General features: G+C 26.6%; 2 protein-coding genes across 4 annotated transcripts in view; one reads left to right on the plus strand and one right to left on the minus strand.

The window, feature by feature from the left end:
- Positions 1-4,231, plus strand: part of LOC114130430 (proton-coupled folate transporter-like) — a 33,342-nt gene extending 29,111 nt beyond the window's left edge. For 2 of the 3 annotated variants that reach the window (XM_050198208.1, XM_050198207.1), the window contains exons 4-7: positions 1,741-1,878; positions 1,963-2,046; positions 2,159-2,315; positions 2,389-3,157. In XM_050198208.1, the coding sequence (XP_050054165.1) occupies positions 1,741-1,878; positions 1,963-2,046; positions 2,159-2,315; positions 2,389-2,440 (431 nt within the window). In that variant the 3' untranslated portion in view covers positions 2,441-3,157. Of the gene's footprint in view, positions 1-1,740; positions 1,879-1,962; positions 2,047-2,158; positions 2,316-2,388; positions 3,158-3,970 lie in introns of those variants that run through there. The other variant, XM_050198212.1, reaches the window with a different exon arrangement.
- A 1,710-nt stretch (positions 4,232-5,941) lies between these two features.
- LOC114130427 (proton-coupled folate transporter-like) lies at positions 5,942-26,717 on the minus strand. The gene is given in 8 exon segments (XM_050198203.1): positions 5,942-6,831; positions 8,670-8,826; positions 9,096-9,179; positions 9,259-9,396; positions 11,076-11,177; positions 22,182-22,703; positions 22,706-22,907; positions 26,068-26,717. Coding segments are annotated over 8 exon segments (1,428 nt in total). The 5' UTR covers positions 26,158-26,717; the 3' UTR covers positions 5,942-6,698.

The following is a 26,717-nucleotide window of genomic DNA, read 5'->3' on the forward strand; positions in this document are numbered from 1 at the left end:
ATGAAAAACGATGCCGAGCAAATAAGGTGTGTGAGCTGTAATATAACACTAAGTATATTTTATGAAATACTATAATAATTTATTTTACTACTACATATTAATTATACAGTATGTTGAATAAATTTTAGCCAAAAACATTGCATTTAATATATTATTACTCATATTTAATTATTATAATAGATACAATATTTATATCACATAATATTATTATAATTAACTTTCGAGTCGTCAATATCTCGACTTAACACAGTACGGTGTGAAAATGTAATTGTATGATAACAACTTTATACCATAAAATTAATCTAATTTTATTTAAAAATGTTATTATGTCTATCAAATAAAATTAAATTTGAAGTATTCAAACAAAATGTTCAAATTATACCAAAAAAACTAAGGTCGTTACTTCTCTTCATTTAAATATTTAATTTCGTACAAATGTTAATTTAAAATTTCTTTGTAAAATAAATTATGTTTACATATTTTTATAAATTTATTAATACAAAATATGAACTATTCAATATAATACGTGTGTTAAATCTTATAATTATTATAGAATTGATTATTCTATATTAAACGAATCTGTAACTACAAATTTCGCAACATTTTTTGGTTAGATGAAATTTGTCATAATTTGTCGTCGAGACCCGTATTTTATTGATAAAATGATAATATATAAAAAATTTTAAGTGAAATTAAAAATAATCAACACATTTTTCAAAGCTGCAGTGAATGACCTCAAAATAAACCGATTATAAATGTATACACAAATCCTATTTCTTTGAAATGCTAAGTTGTCAGAAAAATATGTATACAAGGAGATTAATTTATCGCGAACAGGCAATATTGAAAGAAATACAAGGAACTATTATTTTTTATTTTCGAGAATTTATCACAATATTTTGTTGACATTTTGTACGTTAAATAATTATATAACAAAATATGATATGAAAAATTAAATAGTTCTTAAATTTATTCATAGACTTATAATAAAAAAAAAATGTAATTAGGTACTTGATGGTAGTATTTAACATATTGCATCGTTCGTCATGAAAGAATCTTTTATCAATATAAATTATGTAACAAACTCGTCAAAAATAAAACAGTAGGTATCACTACAAAAAAAAGTCGAGTTATACATTTATATGCTATAATAGTATAAGGAAAAAAAATATAATATGAAAATTATAATTTATAACAATGTATTTAAGTTAAATTTATATAAATTATGTAGGTAACTACTTAAACCTAGGTTAGTTTTATGTATTTATTAATTATTATATATTAATATTATAATTAACTAATCATATATATATATATATGCGTATAAATATATAATGATAATAATATTAACGGTGCTCATTAATTACTGTAGTTTAATACTTATTATAGTTAGTTCAATAATTTTGAATCTTCATTCTTCAATATCCACCAGATTTTATTTAAAAGCAATCAACACGCTTTGTATACATATCTCGGTTTCAAATATTGTATAAAATATAACCAATAGGAATAACTTTAATATTTGAATCGTATTATTACATAAATATATTTTATAATTTTGCATGTATTTAAATAATTTTGATACCAATTAAAAATGAAAATAAATTCGATATACCTAGGTGTAGTATCGGTCATCTGCACTTCGTCAGATATCTACTCAACCATAATGTTGCATAATTATAATATTATCTTGTTTATTTAATCATGATGATTAACCATAATTCTGAATTTATATTCTAGGTACTTTGTTTTCTGTAACTGTGTTGAGCTACCGTCTGAAAATAAACGATGCAATTATTGGTTATATTGCATGTACTTTTGATATCCTCGCTGCAGTGTGTTACGTTTTTGTTGCCGAACCTTGGCAATTATATATAAGTAAATTTAAAAAATCAATCATAATGCATGTAACTAAACATTTTACATTGTAGTGATCATTGATATTTAAATTATTATTTATAGTTCCATTGGTTGACTTTTTCCACGGAACTGCACTCACTATTTCGACTTCATTAACATCTAAAATCGTAGATAACGAAAAACTTGGTAGGTTTATTATACATATATTATATATTCTAGTATTATATTTGAAACTGTATTTGTGTTGGCGTTTTTAATTTGATTTTAATGTTGCGTTATTATTATTTATATATATTAGGTCGAATAAACTCCGTCCAAGGACTAATGAGCACAATTATGTCATTCGTAGTAGTATCATTGTACAGTGAAACGTATCATTTAACATTTGAATATTTTCCCAGTGCTGTGTTTTTGTTAAATATAATTTTAACTTTTCCTTTATTAATATTATTTATGTGAGTAATATAATACTTATATATTAATATTATGTAAATGATAAAAATTTATATTTGTTTTAAATATTTTTAGGATTCTTTACTGTAAATCCAAACACATGTGGACAGCAAAAGAAACAACGTAGTCTTAAATCTTAATAATGGAGGTTTTAAGTATAGTTTATAATTTCTATTGTAAGTTACGGAAAGACAGTGTATATTGTAGAACTAAATATTACTATCGACTATTTTAATGACATTTTAATTAATTAATAAGTTTTATAAAGTATTATTTAATATATTTGTTGCATCAGAAAAAATATAAATGTATTGCTTAAAAAAAGTTATCTTTTCGGAGAAAAAAATCTAATAAGGTTCAAATAACTTGGTATATTATTTTGGGGTTAAGTGCCTATATCGAGCCAATTTCTACATATACGAATAGAATATACGTCGTACCACCATCAGTGGCGTGCTCACGGGGGGGATCAGGGTGTCATATCCCCCCTTTGGATTTTTTTGCAATGATTTATTGTTTACATGAAAAAAAATTTAGGTTTAAAATTTAAGATTTCGCTCGTAGATCAAAATGAATATCCCCTCCCATTCAAAAAAGCTGTGCATGCCACTGACCACCAAGATATAGATCGAGTCTTATAAAATAACCAAAAATAATTTATCAGAACCAAGAGCTTAATATTATTTTAAATACTTATGTTTACTATGCATACTTAAATTGAGAGTTAAACCTCGTATTCATTATAATGTTTTAAAGTATTAACTATAACTACCTACTTCAATTTTCAAGTATGTAATTGTACAAAGATTGATATCTTTATATTTATCTTCAAATTTTGTGTCATAAAATAAATAATTTTTTGTTTTAAATTTAAAAGATCATAGTTTTATAGAACTTACTAATATACTATAGTATATTATAAAATATATTTTATACTAATATACTTTACTCATATACTAATCACAATTTTAGAATTTTACGTTGATCAAACATTTGAACTAAACGTAAACATCGAACATTTATATTCCCTTTATGTGCATGAAATATTTGTTTCACAGATAATAACTAAAATCGTATTTTAGGTATGATTTAGTGAAACCTGATACAAATTTTAAAAGCAGTTAAAAGTCACTGTGATCACTAAATTGATCTCTCTATCAACACTAATTTTTTTTTAGATATTTTCTAATAAAAATATATATTTTTATTTAATGTTATCCTTTACTAACTTACTAGTATAGTTTTTGAATCAATATTACTAGTTAATAATAATTCTCTATACATAGGGAAAAGGAATATATTTAATATTTATAAATTTTAACAATTTTTATGATTTACATATAAACTAAAAAAATAAAAGCAGACGATTTTAATTTTTTGTAAGTAACAGAATAAAAATATTAAAATCAGAGTCCTAAAAGGTGACATTAATAATTTTTTTTTATTTAAGGACATATTATAAAAAAAATGATGAATTACTGAATTAGGTAAATTCTATATTAATATAATTTAATTTAAATTATGACATATGTTTATTACGTTAATCATTGTATTGTTTTATAAACTTATTTAGTACTTAAGTTTTTATAGTAAACTGTATTATAAGTATTACATTTTATAAATTGTTAAAAATTGGATATTATTTTTTATTTTATAGACTTATTATTTATTCTATACAAATATATTTAAGATTAGAGGAACAATGAGTTATATATAAATATAATCAATACGATTCAACAATTATGTAAAGAAAAATGGGAAAACCAGTTTTTGACAAAATTTATTTTGATTTTTGATAGAATTCAAAAACGAATAAGGGTAGATAAATGACATTTTTGTAAAATGTTTAAATTGAAACATATTGTATACCTATATTTATATTTATATACATAATATATTATTCAAAATAATTTGAAACTTTTGAGTTATTATAATTTTGTAAGATAAAAAGTCCCTCATATTAGATAGATAGATACATTTTTTTTTTTTTTAATTAACATTTGATGTTCAAATTTTGATAACATCTGTCAAAATCACAAAAATTTGGAAATTACCTATGTAGCTAAAAAATTGTAAAATATTCAGTAAGTAAATCTAAGGGTTGAAAATAAAATACAAAGTCATAAGTAGTTCATTTTTCAATCCAATACTTTAGAAAATTTCAGAGAAATAAATTAATTTTCTAAATAAAAGCCATGTTGAATTTGTAAATTTGTAAATTTGTAATTTTAAATTGTATAATTTAACAAAGCTTTCAGAGTACCAGTAAGAAATATCCATCTGTTGATTCTTATTTCCGAAATTAGTTTAGCATTAGAAGAACCATTTCGTTAGAAAAGTACATACCTTGAACTACTAATTAGATAAAAAACATTAATAATATTTTTTTTTTATTTAACTTCAATATCTCATATAAAAGTAAAAATACAAGCACCATGCAAGCAACGACAAATTCTCTAGTGTATAAAGTGATTGGGTTAAGCTACTGATCCTATTCTGCTTAATGTGCTAAGTACAGTGAAAATCATTGCACACTATCGTGTACCAAACTACGCGGGTCTCCTACCATTTGTGCGCTATGTATGCAATGGAAATCATCTTGATAATTATAAAATATGCAATATTTATAAATAAAATTCCAATCACAACTCAGATATCCTTTAAATTCAAAACAAGTCTTTTATCATCACAAAAATCAATCCCGACATTTTGATACCCATCTCAGCAGCCAACCAACAAATTGTTCATATAGGTGCGTACATATACATTATACACGTAATAAATCCTACGCAGATGTGATTGGTAATGACACTACTGAAAATAAATGTCGCGATTCTTCATCATTAAACTTGGAAAGTGTTATTTCTAAATTCTTAGATGATTTTAAATCTATGATTAATCTTCTACTAGTTCTTCTGACCACAGTCATTTCTAACTGTCGATAACCAAAAATGATTAATAACGTTTATAACTCCCAACTCTCTTCTCATCCTATTATGGAGTGCTAACCTTATTACTCAACTCTCATTTCCAAATGGAAGGCACCTCCAAAAGAGACTAAAAAGACAGTGGTGTCGTGATTTATTTGTATAAATTGAAAAAATGTAAATAAAGTGTAACTACTATTTATTGACAAAGTATCTCCTCTGAAAGGTATCTTCAATCTTTTGTTCCTACTTGTATACTATTTTATCTTTTATTAGGTACTATTAATATTAAGCTTATTCTTTAAATTATTATAAATTACTTAATATAGAATTACATTTTATAATATATACAATTATATGTTTTTTAAAAACATTAAAAAATATACTTAGTAATATAGGATTACTATCTTCACTTAGAATCGTTTTTTCATAATCAATTATTTATTTTGTAATTCAAATTTAACTTAAAGAAAACTACGATTTACTTTACTCTTCAATGACAAGGTAAACTTGACATTAGAGCTGTTAACTTTTTTCCCCTTTTTTCAAATGTCTTTTGAATATTTAAATGTTTCTAAGAGTTTCTTATTATGTAAAAATTATAATATTATGAAAATATTAGCGAAATTATGTCAACAGTCTTTTAGACTAATGAAGTGAAGGTAGATTGTAATATTTACTCAAAAGAACAAGAAAAAACATTCTTTTAAAAGTTCAATTTAATTTTATAAAAACAATTTAATTTTGGTTGTATGTATAAAAAAAACAGTAGTTTCATTAACATAAATTACATGATGGATCGAGGAATCCTTAAAATAAAAAAAAAGGTCGTGAATAACTTGTATTAGCATGTAGACATGTAGTAAGTACCTATTAGCTATTACCTAAGATAACATATTATGTACCTTACCTAATATCAAGTTATAAAATATAGTTATATATCTTCAGTACACTTAATACTATTTTAAGTTTTTCTAAAATGTTTCTATTGTAAGTATAGGTACATGTACCTACATTGTATTTTAAAAGTTATTTAAATAAAAATTCTTAAACAAAAACAAAAATTTTATAATGTTTACTAGATAGACAGAATTATAATATACAAAACATCTTATTAATATACCTAATAGATTTAATTTATTTATCTTTAATTACTTATCTACATATTATTCTATACTATTTACACTAAACTATCTAAACTTACAACTTATAAGTATTTATGATTTGGTATGAATTTGCTTTGAATTTTACATTACAAAAGCAATTATTATAGTTTAAAGTATGGTACAATGTATACTAGTGACTATTTTATATAAATGCAATAAAATTATGTTTAATAATGTCTGTATTAAAATAATTCAAATAGGCAGGAAGGTTTATAACATAATAACAAATAACATATAATATGATGTTTACCATATTGTTATTACCATCATATTCGTTTATGTATCAATGATGTCAAACAGTATCTATAGTTTTAATCGATTCTTCCTTGACTGTGTTATTACATTCATCTTTATTTTTTTGTGCTACAGTATTATCTTCGTTATTTTTAAATATGTTGTTTTTTTGATCGGCTTTGTACGTCAACCTGAAAATAATACAAAAGTAATATTATTATACCCTAAATAATACCATCTAAGTTGCAAACATTCAATGATAAATAACTAATAAGCAGTAAAAACATGAAACACAATAATTGTAGCCTTAAGTGGTAGAGTTTAATATTATATTTCGTATGTTTACTGTATAATACTACTTATAATAAATTAAGGAGGGTTGTAGTAGCACCGCGACAATTCTTTAAGTTCAGTTTATCAATTTTAAAACACAAACATTTTATGTTGAACTTAATGCATTCGAAAGTGAAAACGCTTACAAAGGTCAAAGACTATAAAAATAAATATCCTTTAAATTTACAATTTTTTTAATCGGGTATATATACCAAGATATTATAGTATTATTATACCTCTATATAATGTACTTGGATGTACTGAAAGATACTAAAAAATAAATACAAAAGCTATTTGTTGTATTTTAAACATTTTAATTTTTCGTTATTTTATTAAACATTACATTAAAAATATTATAATTTTAACTAGGTATACTTAAATAAAAATTATAGATGATTAGGCATATTATTATTGTAATGGTAAAATTAATACAATATAATTATCATACTAATGTTAGTACTAATGTACTTTTAAAATGCTAGATTATAACTGATTAATTAGGTAATTACATGTTGAGAAAATTCATATCAAATTTGTGTCCGTTTTTTATTTTTATTTTTTTTTTTTAAACCTACTGTGGATATCAATTTAGCTATTATTTATAACTTACAATAAAGTTGACTTCTTCAAAGTAAAATCTATGAACTATCTTACTATAGATTATTATATTTGAAGACTACACTATAAATAATTTTTAAAATCGATTATCGGGTGTTTGAAACTTCGAATAAAAGATGTTGTACCGCTATATTAATGATAACGTACGAGTACATACACCATTTATACAATATCAGAATAAGTAGTTAAATGTTTCTATAAAATCAAATTAGATGCCATGGAAAATACCAAACGTTTTGTTTGTATTTTATAGCCTTATAAACTCACACGTTCAAATAAAATCAATATTGACCAACAGCCAACCATAATAACAATCAAAATCAAATTAAAAGGTGGAAAACCCTACAACACATATGCCTATATATTTTGCACTAAAACCACTTAATTTCGTCCAACGAATTCCCACTATCGTTTATATATTACCAGCACTGACTTTTATTAAATTTAAATTAATTTTATTACAATATTATCCTCTCACTAAATTCAAGATTTATAGATTATGTATAGTTTCTACCCTTATAATAATATTTTACCATTATGACTTATCACTTTTTTTGATAAAAAAAAAAAAAAAAACACACACACACAGATTTAAGTATAATCGAAAATCACAGTTCTAATAATTACAGCGATTCAAATGTGTTTGAAAAATGTCAATGGTTATTTTTGGTAATTTATAAATATTAACGAAAAATCAGTGCAAATATTCCTACCATGTAGGTATAGGTACTCAAGATTTTATGCTGTTCGAATAAAAATAAATGTTTAAGAATTTTTCTTATCATTAGCGCATTATTTAGTCTGTATGTACCATTGCACCTAATATACTCACTACTCTGGTCATTCTTTTCGTATACAGATTGCAAGTTCAGAAAATTTAATTGCGTATTGCATGTTACGACCAGGGATATGAATTTAATTCAGACATTGTACATATTTTAAACGAATAAAAATACATACCACACTATAACTTTATGTTCAAAAAACACAATTCTATAATAATACAGAGCATTACAGAATATTACACAGAGTATAATATTGTAAAGTTGCGTACAATATTTAATCACATTGTATTTACCCGAATAGTATGACAACTGGAACAGTAATAACCGCAGTCAACAGGAAAAAAGCTCCCGGTAGTGTTTCAAATGTGAGCTTATATAATTGATTATATAATGGATAAATAATAATTGGAGCAAGCGTTTCCAGCATACCGCGAACTGAATTGAGTTGCGCTAAAAAAAAAAAAAAAAAAAATGTATAAGAGTTACGTACGCCTTACAAGTGTTTATGTTATAATTATAATTTTGAATAACAATATTATATTCAATGAAATATTATTATCTTTGGCAGTATGACGTTGTCCCACAATTTTTGACATTTTTAATGATTGAAAAAAAGGTTATATTATATACTTTCGAGGTGCTAAGATCGAATTTTCTTCAAAGATAATAATTATTAATTCAATAAGTTTATTGTTGACACTTTTAATAACAACTTTTACCTAATTCACTGTTGTCGACGAGTTTGGACGCCATCGATGTGCTAACTGTAAACGCTGCACCATGGAAAATATCTATTACTGGCACTAAAATTTTAAATTATTACACGTGAATTCGTATACAAATCATGATTTTGTTATTTATCGAATGTGATGTATGACGAACCTACATACAGCTGCCAAGGTTGGGTGACAAAGCTATAGCACACTGCAGCGATTAAGTCGAAACTGCTGCCAATAAATCCTATTGCTGCATCGTGCATTTTCAGTTTTACACTCATTAACCATATAGCTATGATAGTACCTGTAAATAAAATAATACGAACGATATAATATATTTGCTATTGACTGTTTTGAACGATGTATAAATAGTAAATTATAAGTAATATAATATTATTATGTGTGTGAATTACATATATATATAATATATATATATATATCATTAATGAATTGTTGCAGTTTCACAATGATGCTTTAGTCTAAGACAAAATGTCTTTTACTAATATGTAGGTATATAAATATTATATAACATGCGTGTACAATCCTCTTACTTTTTATAGATTTTCGGTTTATTTTCATCTGTTAATAAGGTTGGTTTGGATTTAAAAATTGATAAATATAATATGTTAATACCTTTATTGTATTATAGTATAATCTATTATACTAATTGTCGTCTTCAAAATATTAACAAAATCATGTCACTATACATAGCGGTTTCTATTATGCTCTGAGAAAGATAATTAGAAGGAAATGGAAAAATTAATTTTTATAAACTATTATTAACCCAATTTTTATACATAATAAACCGATTATGTAAATTATGTAACAGATATGAGACTGTCTTCACGCTCTAAATCCGAAACAGACGACTTTTATCATAAATAATATTTGCAATGGGCTCGACCTTGTGATCCTCATATTATAATGATTAATGATTGCTATGGTGGTATATTAAGTTGTAATTTGTAATACAAAAAAATATTTAATCAATATAGGTAAGTAATTATAGAATATATAGTATAATCACTGTACATATGACGAAATAATGGTTTTAAGTATAGCTATACATTATAATATACCTACAATATAATGTTAATACTCATTTAGAATTGATTGCAATTTTTTAACTAATTATTTTTTTTTTTATGAATCCTCTCGTTATTTTTGGTAAATATAAATATAAATGCAAAGACATCGATGAAATAAAATCACGCAACTGTTATATCTATAGGCATAATATCATATTTTATGATTCCAACCAGTTTTAATTTTTAAATTCTGCTAATAATCATATCAATCAAATTCAATGACTTATAGTTATTTTCGTTTTTAAATACCCACACAAATTCTTGTACTTTACAATTTATTATTTTAGATAATGCAAGATACCACATAAGATATAACTAGGTACTACATTAATTATAGCCAATATTATGTATAAAACTCAAAGTTTTATAATTCATTGATGATTAATATTTCAAAAATACTTTAACGTTATTTTATCATTATGGCATTGTATATTATATTTAAAAATACCTGTCTAATGAGCAAGTCAATAATAGTTTCCAGCCAAGTATGTTTTAACCGGAAATATATTTTACGAATTGATTTATCTAGTCAAGTGGGTAGGTTGTAGGTACGTGTATAATAGATGCTGTGAAAAGTAGAAAATATCGTATACCACCATTAAATACGTCATTTCAACATGAACAAATATTGTTTTTAAACCCAAAACTTTATAATGAAGAAATCGGTATATACTATATACAATAGTGTACAAATCAACAGTATTTCGATTTTCGACTGTTTGCATTAGTTTTTAATAACTTTTGAATTTAATTAATACTATAATTATTAATTGTGATTGAACTGGCAAGAACAAAAATAATTCTTTGAATTGTTATCCAATAGGATATACACCAACGTGCTACGTGCACCATTATCGTTAGCTTAACTTATTTTATTTTGTATAAGAAATATTACCTATAAGTATCCCGGTCATTTTGTATGCAGCGTAGAGGCTATAATCGATTTCGTTCCATCCAAATTTATATCTGACAAAAAGATAAAGTATGGAGTATTCACCTGAAAAAAAGTTATTCATAATATTACTAATTTATTCATATTAGTTATGTCTTTAATATATTAAATACAATTAAACACTTAGATTTAATTTTCTATTGTTTATTAGCATTCCAATTTTTAAATGAACACAGAAGACCGATAAATATCAAATTATGTAATACAAATTCTATTGTAACTTATTGTCATTTATCTGGTAATAAAATTGAGATTTTAAATTACAATTAATTTGATTAGAATTATATGGAGTTCTGAGAAATTGCTCAGAGAAATAATAACATGAGTGCATCATACAAAATATAAATGTATATAGTTTGAAGAAATATTTATAAAATCTGTAGATAGAAAGTATTATAACATTTATAAGGGAATATAATATTATTATAGGGCTTACGTTAAGCATACATGTAATTTGTGTGAGTTAAAAAATTATTTTTAAGCAAAATTGATAAGAATAAAAAATAAAAGAGTGTAACTAAAAGTAAATTTATCAACAACCTAGATTTTAATTAATATAAAAAAATCATAAAAATTTAATGTATTAATTATATTTACAAAGTATCAATGATTATTCATTAAATTAATTAATTAGAAAGGAAAATTATTCTCAGTATAAAGCTATAGAGTATTTTAATATCATATCACAATTTGACATTTGAATTATAAATAAAAACAAATTAAAAAAAAAAGAATATTTTGAATCTTTTAATTACAAATTTTATAAATATTTCTAATAATATAAAACGCGATTTCGTAAAAATTTAAAATTCAGACGCTCATAACATCTTTTCTTATTATGACGCTTCAAGTTTTCCTTATAGCTTTTTGAAGAAAAACGTAGGGTTAAATTTCTTAACCTTAGATATAAATACAAACTTTTTAAAATTTTTTTTAACTTTCAGAAAAACTTATAAGAAACCTTGCATTAAATTTTTTGCTCACACAAAAATTTTTTTATCGTCATTTTAAAAAATCGACAATTTCAGTTGTTTATAAATACCTCCAAAAAAGCTTGAATATTTTGAAAATTAAACCGTAAATAGATAACTCTAATATAAACATTTAATTAGGTTTTTTAAAACTGTTGGAAAAGGTTTAAGTTAAATAATTATAGTATACTTATATATAAGTATAAACTATAGGTGTATTATAATTTATAGGATATTAATTATAATAATATGTAGGTATAATGTATATCTGAATTAATAGTAGGATTATAATAAATAATCTATAAGAACATAATGTAAAATATATAAAGCAATTAAATAAATGGAATTAACCTTAATATTCAAACTATTGATTGTAGATGAATTATATATTTTCAATATTTAGCTAATAATATATTATATTATATTATATATGTAAAACTTTATAAACTTTCAAAAGTTTTTGATAAATGTATTTTACATTAAGACCATTTCCTTATTGAAATCTCACATTTACTTGAACTTAATGTTCGTCTATACTGTCAATCTTAATATTTTATACTTATGCCTACTAAATATTTTATTTCAAGTTTATTCAAATAAACTGGAACTTCCATTTCAAGAATCTAACTTTTTTTAAATTCTCTTATCATTATTTTAGAAAAATATTTAAAATAAGAATTATGATTTAATTCAATATTTAAATAATATAATATTTATAAAGAACATTTCTTTTCATGTTACCAAAATGAATGAAAAGGTATCGAAATTAGAAATATACAATTAATAAAATAATATTTTTTAATCTAGATAACTTTAATTAGATGACTTATGTATTTAAATGTAAAATACAATATAGAAAAATTATAATTACTATTAAACTATGCATATCTACAATAATTTTTAAGTTGAAAGCTAAGAAAAAATAAACAAAAAAAATCTGTTAAATATGTTTAGCTATTTTAAATAACTAACTGGTGTAATAATTAAACAGTTAAGTAACTAATTTTAATCTAATCAATATTGTTTTATAATTCAAATTTTTAGTAATATGATTATTGTTGATTTTATTATATAGGTATTCTAGGTATATACTATATATATTAAAATAATAATTATTATTTTAATAAAAATACAATTTATTACCTATATAGTTTATAAAGTAGGTAGGTACCTAAAATTTTCAATTATTTATAGTACAACATGTATAGCCTCTTGGTTAAGTTAGTTTCTATTTATTTTAATTTAGAAGTAAAAAAAACTTTGTGACCCTACATACCTAGAAATAAGAATATTTTTATTTAAATAATATTTTATTATTGATTGTATAGTAAATTAATAGTAAAATAAATAATAATAATAAAAAAAATGACATTAGAATAAAAATAAATAAAGATCAAGAATAATTACAGGTATAAATATATAAATATATCCTCTTTCTTATTTGCAAATGAAAAAATTAAATATATAAGAATAGAGTGTAGACGTTACATACAAAGTCCAAATTTGTACATTTCGCAATTTTTTCAGAGATGTTTGTGCACATTGCAACCTTGCCCTTTCAACATTGATTCTTCCGTACTTGCAGTTCTTAGAGAAATTTTATCAGTAGGTATATCATGAATATTTTTCACCTTATCATAAGAAAAAAATTGATTATTAAAAGTTATAATGCGTACTACAGTATCCATAGGTTGGGATAGGTTATGTCTGTGTTTTGTACAAAGTCCAAAATTGTACAATTAGCAAAGTGAAAATAAAATAAGTACTTGCAGTTCTTAGAGAAATTTTATCAGTAGGTACCTACATCATGAACATTTTTTACCTCATCATAAGAAAAAACTTATAATGCGTACTACAGTATCTATAGGTTAGGATAGGTTATGTCTGTGTTCTATATTAAGTCCTAAGTGGTACAATTAGCAAAGTGAAAATAAAATAAGTACTTGCAGTTCTTAGAGAAATTTTATCAGTAGGTACATCATGAATATTTTTTAACTCATCATAAGAAAAAACTTATAATGCGTACTACAATATCCATAGATTAGAATAGGTTATGTCTGTGTTCTATACTAAGTCCTAAGTTGTACAATTAGCAATGTGAAAATAAAATACGTAAAACGTATTCAGTCGTAATCAATTTTCATCTTGTAATGGACTACACGTGTTAAATATTAATGATATACCTACTGATAAAATTTTTCTGAGAGCGGCAAATACGAAAGAATCAATGTTTGAAGGACAAGGTTGTACAATTCGTAAATGTATACAAAAATATCTGTGCAAATTGCGAAATGTACAATTTCGGACTTTGTATGAAACATTGACATAACGTAACCTATGCATACTGTAGTACGCATTATAGTTTTTTTTTTTTTTTTGTACACAAGCTTACTGATTACCATATTATGGCATGTAATCAATATTCAATTAATATATTGATTATACAAATAGTACATTTTGTAGTAAAATAGTTATTAATAAATTATCGTTACGATTTTTTTTTATCGTAAACTTTATTTTTATGAATATATGTTATGATTATGAACTACTATTTCCGGACAAGAAATATCAATCATTTCAATTACGAAAAATAAAATACCTATATTTTAAAAATACTTGTCATCACTTTCAAATAAAATATTATATTATAAATGTATAAGCAAATTGCATTGATCTTTGTTATCTGTTAATAAAAAGTAAGTTAGTAACTAATGTCCAGAATAGACAAATCACAGTAGGTAGATAAACAAATATTTTGCTCTTTGCGGCGATGTATTGTAATTTACATTTTATTAGTTGAATTAACTGAAAAAGAAATTAAATTAAAAAAAAAAAAGTTTTAAGATGAGAAATCAAGGTGGGTATTATTCCCTATTCATTTTCTAATGCTTTTGATATTTTGAATTCTATGCAGCGTATAAGTATATAATATCAATATTTTATGTTATGGTACTCACAGATTAAGTTAGATCATATTTTCGAGAGAAGAGAAATTCTCTTGAAATACTAAATGACTGACTCTAATATACCCATATACTTAGGTAAATATCAAATGCCGTGCTTGAGTTCTCGAGAAGAATATATACATTATACATTATGTGAAAATAAACTGTAAATAGGGTTTCCAGTAAAATATTACAAATATCAGTGATTTAGTAATCTTCACTTATATATATATATATAGTCTTATTAAAATCATTTCAGAGTAACCGTTAAAACCTACGACAACTTTTCCATTGTACCTATACCTACTGTGCACAGTATCTCGCTCAATGCGATTTATGTGGTGTTATATAATTCGAATACATAATGTATTATGTCTGTTTGGCACAATCCTATGCCACGGGTAAATAGCTTTACCTATCACATTTATCTATTGTAGTAATTGGTTAATTTCAAGTATTATTATTATTACCAAACTAGCAACAGTATAATACCATATTTAGACTTTCTGTGGTACCTTTAGGCTATACAAAATGGGTGATAGATGGAAACTATATTATGTTATGTATAATATATAATGCTACAACGCATTACATTACATCATATATATTTTATCATTAAGTTTAAAACAGTTTTTAATTTTTTTCGTACTTGTGACGTTTTATAAAGTGAAATTGAATGAATCTATGTATTGTCCAATTCATCTATTTTAATTATCAATGTAATTGTAATTAAAATTGCTGTCCATGTTTTGTATATTATCTAGAAGCCGGAATTAGTGTAAAAACAGTGTACAGAGAATTTGAATACATTAATATCATTAATATGATAAAAAAAATTCTTAAAACAATTGAAATATACCTATGTCATTATTACAATAATGTGAAAATGATGTAGCGAAATACTTATAAAAGCATAGTTGTAGAAAATAAATAAAAAATTAAATAGTATTTACTAATAATCGATAAAACTTTTTATAGCTTCTCAGGTAAATAATTTTTTGGTGCATATAATATGCGTAGTATTCTTATCAATGCTAGCTACAAATTTATAAATATTATTGTATTTTAATATTCATCAGACACCTATGATACTGTCGCGTTTAGGACTCATAAGTATGTATATGCACTATGACAAAATAAATGACAGTTATAATTTATAAGTGAGAAGGTTAGTGCAATCGTCGCCTTAAATTAAGCATCTAATTCAAATGTGAGAAAATCGAATATTAAAACATATAATAATATCGTCAATCCGATAACGCAATATTTCAGCAATTAAAATCTTAAAATTTAATTAAAAATTTAATCCTAGAAATTATTATTTATAATTTCAGCTACTCAATTTATAAAAATGTTATGTATTAATATATAGATATATATTTAATATAATATTATATACTATTTAAATTTATATTTGTTTGTGATAATATTTTGTTAAATAACGTTTCGTGTTAATTAAGAATCATAAATATCACTTTGATGTTTCGTTCAAGTAAAATATTAATTAATTTCGTTACAGACGTATAATTCCTTCAATATAAATTTAAATCATACCATGGTTCTATACTGTATAGTGTATTTATATATATATTATATATCTACATTTATGATCAATGCAGTTCAGAGTTTATAATCATAAACAATAATATTATATGTGTATCAAACTACACGACTGCCATAACACATAAAATATTAGCTAGCAATCAGTATAAGAGTAAGTATTTCTCGTACAAACATAATTTTGTAGAATCATTTATTTGGTATTATTATTATTGAAATCCTATAATTCCCAACCAACACATAAACTATCTTTACTAATGCGTAAAGGTATGATCTTCTAAATGTTTGTTTATTTTCCTCTAATTAAACAACATATTATATATATGGGCATCGATGAAAAGCGTCAAGACGACGCACTTGACCCCTCCCTTAAAATTGATACACCAATGCGCTTCCAAGGGCATGTTATAACACAATATTTATACAGTTATACAACACTGCGCAATTCTCTAATTGATCGAAATTTATTTAAAAAGTTTGACCAAATAATATATGTTTCGTAATATTGTCGACCTATTTTATGGATTCCAATACATTAATATGTGTAGGCTATATTATTATTGTGTATTATTCTGTCTGATTTTTAATTGACACATGGATAGTTACGCACGCAGCTTTTACCATCAAGTGCATGACCGTGTTTTTGTGTTCAGATAAAATTCTACGAGCGCGCAGAAACACAATAAAATAATATAAAACAATACTTATTAATTGATTCTGTAGTTGTTTCCGCGTGTCGATTGTGTGTAGGATGATACTATTCTTCGCGGTATCGATACACGGACTGTCAATTGTAGAGCGTGCGTACACCCAATTAAACGTTCGAATTTTGAACAGTGCCTACTGTACTTGGTCAACAAAATGTTACCTCTTAAAAAATATTATTTTGACGCACATTGATATATTATCTGGTCGGTATATAAATCGCTCGTCGCAAGATGGGGTAATGATATTTTATTTTGCCACAGATTGCAAAAATATCATTGTAACCAAAACAATAATGTTATTATTATAGTATTGTTTGTAATCCACGGCATGGTTGACGGTGACTGTAGGTACCTAATCAATATACTAAATGTGCACTGACTACAAATTAATATATTGCGTTACACAAACAACATTCATTAAGATTTAAGAACGACCACGTAAAGATTTTATATATGATATTGCTGAAGCTATTATTGCATGGTTATATTTTTAAAACGTGTTCAAAAAAAAAAAAAAAAAAATCATACATTTGTTCCCCCTACGCATGTAATAATAAAGTTTAATATTATTTTCTTATTCTTCTATTATATTTTTTAAATATATAATACATATCGGCGATTGTTTTTTTTAGACGTCGGGCACTCGCGCGTGAAATACTTACTAAGATACTGTTTACAATATTACACTATACTTAGTCGAACACGTCTTGCGTTACCTCTCAGAATAATAATATTATAATAACTGTTTTGAAAGAATTAATACAAATATCGAAAAATGTTTGTACCCGTTTTTATAATTAAAATTCAGATATTTGTCGAGACGTAGATTTGTAGAAATGCACATTATCTTTGTTTTATACAGTAAGAAAACGTACATTTTTCAAATACAATCACGGCAACACCAAAAGCAAAATCGTCGGAATTTCAGGTTTTTTTTTTTTATTTAAAGTATTTTCAAATGAAAGAGTAAGCTCACATCTTTTGGGAGAAATTTTTCAAGAGCGCATTTTGTGTTTCGTTCAAAATGTAAGCTATTTCAAGAGCTGAACAGATGTATAGCCATGTAGATGCCTCACAGCCCACAGCGAGCTCCAAATTCATGTATTTATTCACTTATACAAAACACAATAAGCATACACTATACGTATATACATATATAATATATGTATAACATAAATTATATATAAATATAATATGAACTTGATAATTACAGAATGTACATAATTATATAATTATACTGATTCTTGGCCATTGAGTAATTTTTATGCATACCTAATGAAATTTATCACTTAAGTTAATAAAACAAATACCAAATAAAAATATTTTTTTCACTGAATTCAAAATACTTGTAAAATAAAAAAAAAATGATAATAGTAATAAATGTATTAAATCAATCAATTATTTAATATCATGTATATTTTATCTAATTAAACCTAAATTTCACTAATTTATTTAGTTTCTTAGTTATACTAAAATACTTCATAATAACAAAAAACTATAAATCAATAATTTACATAAATTAAACTTAAACTAGGTACATGAAATATATATATGAATATTAATGATAATACGATTATTTCTTAATTCACGTGTTTGGTAGTATAAAACACTGTATTATAAGTAATAAACTCCATAAAACAACACATTATAATACAGTAAAGATATAGATTTTAAAGTAACTACAAAGGATTCAAATAAGATATTTTGTTATGCATTTATGAACTTAAGGATATTGTGGTGATATATATATATACATTATTTGTGCACGTGAACGTGTTAATTATTTTACATAATATGTACCTAACCTAACCTAACCTTATCGAGACAATAAACGTTATTTAAATTATTTAATTGTCTCGATAACTTAGAAATCTATTATTAGTTATAAATTATAATTCCTCAGTCTCTCACTGTTTCACAAATAAAGTATGGTTTTGTTGCTGGTAAGAGCAATATGATACGTAATCAAAAACTGTAGGTATAGGTTTGTATTTTATTTTATAAAAGTATTTTTTTTTTAATCCATTTCTCGCTTATTTCCATACCTTTAGTTCAAATATTCGTAATGAAAAAAAAAATAAATAGTGTCCCATAAATTATTTTATACGTACTAAGTGTACCTAGAAATTAACGAGATTAGTATTTATTTTACTCAAAATACATTTTTAATTTATAACTGATCAAGTTTTAGAGATGATAAAAAATTACAACTACAAAATCGCGAGTAAAACTAAATTATACGGATAGGTACATAATACCATTTTAGAAGTATTTGGTGGTGCTCGGTTATTTTATTCTTGTAAAAATTTCGTTGTACATCATTTTAAGATACATTTTAAGTATAAATGCAAGATTTCAATTTTTTTTAAAAACCCATTATTGGGGTCAGATGATTTTTTATGTAAGGTCGAATTTCACTTTCTTTCCATCAGATATCATCCACTAAAAAACCTTATAATTAGTCAGAAGTTTAAACTTAAACTTTTTCTGAATGTATTTAATAATATAGGTATATAATATTTTGATTATTAACCTAACCTAACCTAGTTCATTTTTGGTTATATAAACTTATTATATTAATATGTTTGTATCTATAATTGTCTAGCGTTCTCCCTTCCCTTCTACGGTTGAATAGCAATTACTCCACTAACTTAATATGATCAATGGATCACACTGGTAAACAATTATTTTATGAGGTAAAAAAATAGTTTCTAATACGGTATTTTACATTGTTTCACTCAGACTGGCCAAATTCTTCAAAATCTACCTACTAAATCATTTTAATCTATAATGTTTGTTTTTATTAACCCATACCTATAATTATAATCGAGATCCGAGAACTGTCACTGTAACTATCATTAAACTGTTAAGATGTAAATATTGATTTTTTTTCGTCAAATGTTTAATATAATATTATAAATACCTAGTAAATCGTAAGTATTGACATTGGTAATATTAATAACAACCTATTACTCATACGTTTTATTATTTAATGCATGATTTGTTAAAAAATAAGTTAAATATAAAATTACGAACAAGACGAAATACAGTCGTTTTGAACACGTATAATCGACAAATGACAATAAACCTTGAATCTAATTACGAAACACTGATTTTTTTATTGTTTTCGGTCTACTCTTAAAAATATATAATATATTAACGTAAATCAAACTCAGTCGACATACAGCTACTGTACGTCGAACGCCAACCACTTCCCACGCTTTTACATCTCCACCCTACAAAAAAACGTTTATCATAAAACCTCTCCACCATAGGCGTGTGCAGATTTTCAAGATCATTTTTTCATACACGATCGATAAGTCAACGTTTTTAAATTTTAACTCTTAAGACAAAATTGTCTAAAATATTATTACCTGTATACTGTGTTGCGATGGGATACGGAAACCCTAGTTAATTTTTAAATATTAAAACATAAATCATAAATCTTTAACGAATATTAACAATAACAATACACTGTAACCAATGTTAGAGATAAACCCAGAACTACGGGTTAGCTTGGAAGCAGTTTAACAAACTTTGCATAACTGACTTTGCCCAGCTCGGATCTGTTCAGCCCCTACAAATCTGTCTAAACCGTTTGAGAACAGCAAGAGCATGCCTATATATCACACCACCTCCCCAACATCCGCCACCATCGATCAATCGTACCTATACGTTATTAGGTATTATCTACAATTATATAATAATAATGTGAACTATTTTATCCTCGTCAAAATTATTGAAAAGTCTGGTTTTAGTGAACCACTGTTAACTTGGTTTAAGACATTTAAGTCTTACCTTGAAAATAGGCATCAATGGGTTAAAGTCCATGGTTTTAAATCAAATACATTCTTAGCATCGTCTGGAGTGCCCCAGGGGGTCACTTGTCTCCACTACTGTTTTCACTTTTTGTCGATATCGTTAGTCATGTTCTGCACCACAGTAACTTACTGTGTTTTGCTGATGACATGAAAATCTATATTTGCATAAATATTTAAGATTACTTTGACAAATTATTGAGTGATTTGAACCGTTTTATTGAATACTTCAACTTGCTAAAATTATCTCTTAAAATTCCTAAATGTAAAATTACGACGTTCAGCAGAAAACGATCTCCAATTGTTCACTTATATAATCTGATTGGCACCATACTACTACGTGAAGATAATAATTTCATTGACCTTGAATTTAAATTTAGCAGTTCTCTGGATCCTAGCTCTCATATCGATATGATATGTTGCAAGGCGTTGAAAACTCTAGGTTTCGTAATGAGAGTGAATTTCCCCTAAATAACACGTTAAAAACGTTATATATTGTGCCTTAGTGAGACCCATTTTGGAATACGGTTCACTAATTTGGGACCCGCATACGGCAAATGGTTCTTGTCAGCTTGAAAGTATCCAAAGTTGTTCCCCACACGATTATACTCCAATCTCAGAGGTTCTTGACCTTAAATCTCTAGCTGACCGTAGACGGATGTTAGGTAAGACTTTCTTGAGAGGTCTGTTATCTAATCGTATTTACTGTCCTACTCTTTTATCTCTTATTAACTCCAAAGTTCCACAATTGTCTAACCGTACACCTATGTCCTTTTATTTTCCCAATTTTAAAAGTATCTACATGGAAAATGAACCGTTACGACGCATAATGTCTATCGCCAATGAAAATCCTTCCTTTTTATTCTATTTTACTCTTAGACTTTGTATACCTATTGTATATCTTATTTTCAACATTATTATTATTTGTATCACTATACCTAATACTATACAATATATTTCCTTTTTTAATTAATAATTATATTCAAAGGGCATCGCCCGTTAATTAAATAAATGAAAGATAATATGTACTATACGCGTTTTTACTCACCTTGCATGGGTCCAACGGTGAGCGGCGACACGACGGTCATGTAAATGAGCAGCGATCGGCTGGGCCGTTTCTTGACCAGCACGCGCACCGAATCGGCGATCACCTTCGGGTTGACCGTCTGCCAGACGGACGTGGCCTTGTCGTATGGCACCGACGTATCCTTGACCAGGATCGCGCCCAGCGCCAGCGCCACCACGTTCATCGCCATGCACGCGCCGAACGTGCCGTAGAAGCCGATGTTGACGTTCAGGAAGCCAGCCGTGCAGGCGCCCACCGGCGTGGCGATGAAGTACAGCGACATGAGCATGCCGATGCGCTTGGTCCGGTCCTGGATGCGCGTGATGTCGGCCACGTAGGACGCGACACCCACCAGGCAGCATATCCGGGACCCGGTGAGCGCGGGCACCAGGCACTCGGACACGGCGGCTATGGCGGGCGACCAGTGCCAGTTGTACACGTTCAGCACGTTAAACGCGTCCGTCAGCAGCTGACCGGCGATCGGTATGAACATGAGCGGCCGCGGCGGCGGCCGTGCGTGTCGCTCCACGGGCCCGCGAACAATATGAACACCAGTGGCACGGAGTACTGGATGGTCAGCTTCCACGTCTGTATCTTAGCCACCAGCTCCTGAGCGTAGCTCTCGTTCAGGCACTTGTCCCTCAGGTTGGCCGGCTGTACGGTGGCCGTCAGGTCGCACCCCTTTCGCAGTATCAAGTTCGTGCCCACCTGTAACCGCGACCGGTTGTCCGTTAGGTATTTATAAACTATAAGATAAGTGGTTAACGAGAAACCGCTCGAGAATGCGGTGAGTATGCCTTTAAGTATAAGCGTAGGTATGCAATGACGATTCGTAAATATCAACACTATATTTGTGTGTGAGTGTTTTTTTTTTTAATTTACATAAAAAACCTGGCTCGTCCTAGTGTTTTTGATTTCAAGCTCGAAACGTGCGTTGTTTAAAAAAAATTATATGTTATATACCTCTATTATACGAGAAAACTCAAAATATAGGATAATATCACTGATACTGTCCTGCAGAGTGAAAACAATTCGAATCCTCTCGATCGGAGAGCGCAGATATTATGATAACCTACGCACGGTTCAATAATTTTCACGAGTTCAAAAAAGTAATAAATAAATAATTGCATTCTTACATCATCGTATAAAGGTATAAGGTCTGTGATAAGATATGATACACTTGTGTATTTTTTTGATTGTTCACTATTTTCTGAATTGTTTTTATCAAACACATTATAATATGTATAACTATTATGTTTAATTATTCGAATTTAGTTCCGTTGGTTTGGATATTTGTCTGTAAGTTATCACTCGAGCTTTAAATTATATTTTTAATCCATCTATTTATGTATGACTCTCATCAAAATAACCAATTTCCATAATTAATTTTAAAAAAAAACCCAGTAGTGGCCCTTGCTAAACCATATTTTTATTATTAAATTGGGAGACGATTTGTTTTTACACACAATTTTTTGAAGTCAGCACTTATGTTTTATCTTCAGCGTAAACTTATATAAGATAAATACAATATGTATAACAAAACGTAGTTAAATGGTTATCGTAAATGTTATATGCTTGTTATAATTATAAATAAAATACGATAGTGAATCGATATTCACACCAATATATTAAAATTAACCGAAACTAAGCGTGAACTGGTGAATACGTAAATAATTTGTTAGGTCGTGCAATTGAAATATTAATTATTAGTACGGCCGATAATATCGGTTTATCGTCTTTCCGAGATAAAAAAACCGTACAAATTGTCTCCTCTCTCGTTACGATGTTTGAGGGTTTAATGTTGGTATAGAGGGTAATATTATTATAATGCGCAATTCGCCCGTCACTGCCGTTTTCTGAGATAAAATCAAAGCCGTAAGTGGTGGCATCACGGCGATGGAGATGGCGTTTAGTGTGTATACTATAATATTATAATAATAGAGCCATAACGAGAGTTAAAATAGTTGTATTGCGTAAGGGTGGTTGACGTTAAGAATAAAAAGATTTCGGATATACCGCGAATCCCTACACAAAAAATAAAAAACGACCTCCGTTGTTTTAAACGCTTCCACCTCAATTCTACACATCAAACGACCGGCGGGGGATGCGACCCTTGCAAGTTTCAGATTAACCAGCAGTCGGAGTGCAACCGACGTCCATCAGTCGAACGCGTTCGAATATAAGTACATACGATAAACGCGTGATTTAAAACAGTTTATCAACGCTTTAGCTATATGCACAGCGTTTTTATTTTGTTAATCTTCAAAACATACGGCGCCGTTTTCGTTTGGTTTTCGATTGAATATCATTTTTTTGATTACCTGCCTCCCAAGTACCTTCCAAGAACAGGCCCGTTGAACCGTAAATACTGTTATGAGACCTGCGCGACTCCGGAGTATTTTTTATATTGCATAAATAATACCATCATAGAATTTCTGTTTGAACAAGCGAGAAAGAGAAATAAATACCACGTAAAGGGAGCCCTCTACTTTTCCTCTTCTGTGTCAGCGAGTAAAACATTTCCCGCTCTCATCACTTTATGTGTCGCGTGCGTGGGAATTTTTAATACTTTTTATTGATTTTTCGCGTTTATTTATATAATTAATTTGTTTTTAAATTAAATCGTTAAATAAAAAAAATCGGATGATTACCGATATTCCGCTTTTAACTTAATATAATATACGTTTGTGTACTTTTAATTTTATCTTGACGATGGAATAAGTATGAAGCTGCAGCGATGCTATTTCTACAACTCCGGGTAGAAGATGGCAATAAATAATAACATAATTATATTACCGGCGTTTGTCCGTGTTTATTAATGTGCGTGTGTTAAAATGTGGCCAGCAGTTGAATTATTCAACTACATTACTCAAATCTAGAGTTATAGTTGATTTTCATCAAATATGTGTAAAAATATTATAACCGAAAGAAATAGGTAACAATAAAATTATATATTTTTAAATATTTAAATTATTTATAGCATTTGAAAAGTGCAATGTGGTAATACTAACTTCTCTTTTTCAGATCATAACTACTATTTTTACTGTAAATTGTTAAACCAACGTTTTTTTTTTTTTTGAAAATTTTGATGTCTACAAATAACATTTTGAATGACTAGTTTAGGAATTACCTATCAAACATTTTATTCTAAGTTCAATAATAAAATTACTAGGATTAGAAAATAGAGTAATCTTATCTGATGATTTGAAAATTAGAATAATTTATATTGATCTATAAAAATTTAACAATATTTTGTAAAATTATTTGTTTAATTATTATTTATAGTAAAAAAGTGAAGAGGGATTAAAATATATAATTACTGAATAGTGAATTATCTTAAAGTACCTCTGTAAAGTATAATACATATATAATAAACCATCTCAAAATGTAAATAAAACTTATTTGTCTATCATATTACGTACAGTACTATAATTATAGCACCTATTGTGATTAAGTGATTTGTAATTTTCATAGTACCTGTATAAATACTATCTTTTATCAAACGGTTATAACAACTATCATCATATTATTAAAATAAAATATAATAATAATTATTTTTATTTTCAACTAATGGTTTATTTTACATATTATACGCATTAGTTTCCAATTTGAATAGTTTTTGACTTATTCATTTATAAAAACATTCCTACCAAGGTATAAAATTGCAATAACAAACACGTGACAAGAATTAAAATTCTCATGTCTACTCTTCAGCATGTTTTAAAAATCAATAAATATCAAAATAATTAAATCGCAATTTAACATAATAAAAACATTTATTTTCATTTCCGTGAAGACAAAATCATCACGAAATGTATGTACATTTCATGCATACCTACATAATATTATAAACTATAGTAGTACTTACCAAAGCTGAAATAGCCAATGTTACAAAATACAAAAACAACATTGGTTCCACGGTGACCTTTTCGAACCATTTTGGTTTTGTTACAAACATATTTAGTTGAAACGATAAAAAAAAATATATTTAACTGTCTACAATAGCTATAACACTGTCAAGTATATAAACACACTGGAATCATATTAAGAATCGATAGAGAATCATCGCGAGCATATGGTAAAATTGTTTTATTAATAATTAACAATGATTGTTATATTTTATTTTAGTAGGCGATTGGCAGAAATAAATCGCTCTTATTGGTGTTTCTTAAATTCGTTTTTTTTTTCTGTGTCCGCCAAAACTTAACTATTATATCGTATTTTCGTTATTTTGAATTACAAAAGACGCTTTGTGTATTTGTAAGTGAGAACTATATTAAAACGTTAATTTCTTGAGTAAAGGAAGTTATTTAAAACGTACGTCAAAAATGTTTACGAACGTCCTTATTGTCGAAATCGATTTTTTTTTTTTTTATATATTATACTATTTACATAACGCGTTTGTACCGAATAAATTTCATCAAAAACATTAATATTATATTGTCCGATGTAGCGTCGGACGGACTGCGGCGGTGCGACTGCGTTTACCGACAACCCAACGAACGACACCGCGTGTAT

The sequence above is a fragment of the Aphis gossypii genome, chromosome 1 (genome assembly GCF_020184175.1).
Source record: "Aphis gossypii isolate Hap1 chromosome 1, ASM2018417v2, whole genome shotgun sequence".
In the NCBI taxonomy this organism is placed as follows: domain Eukaryota; kingdom Metazoa; phylum Arthropoda; class Insecta; order Hemiptera; family Aphididae; genus Aphis; species Aphis gossypii.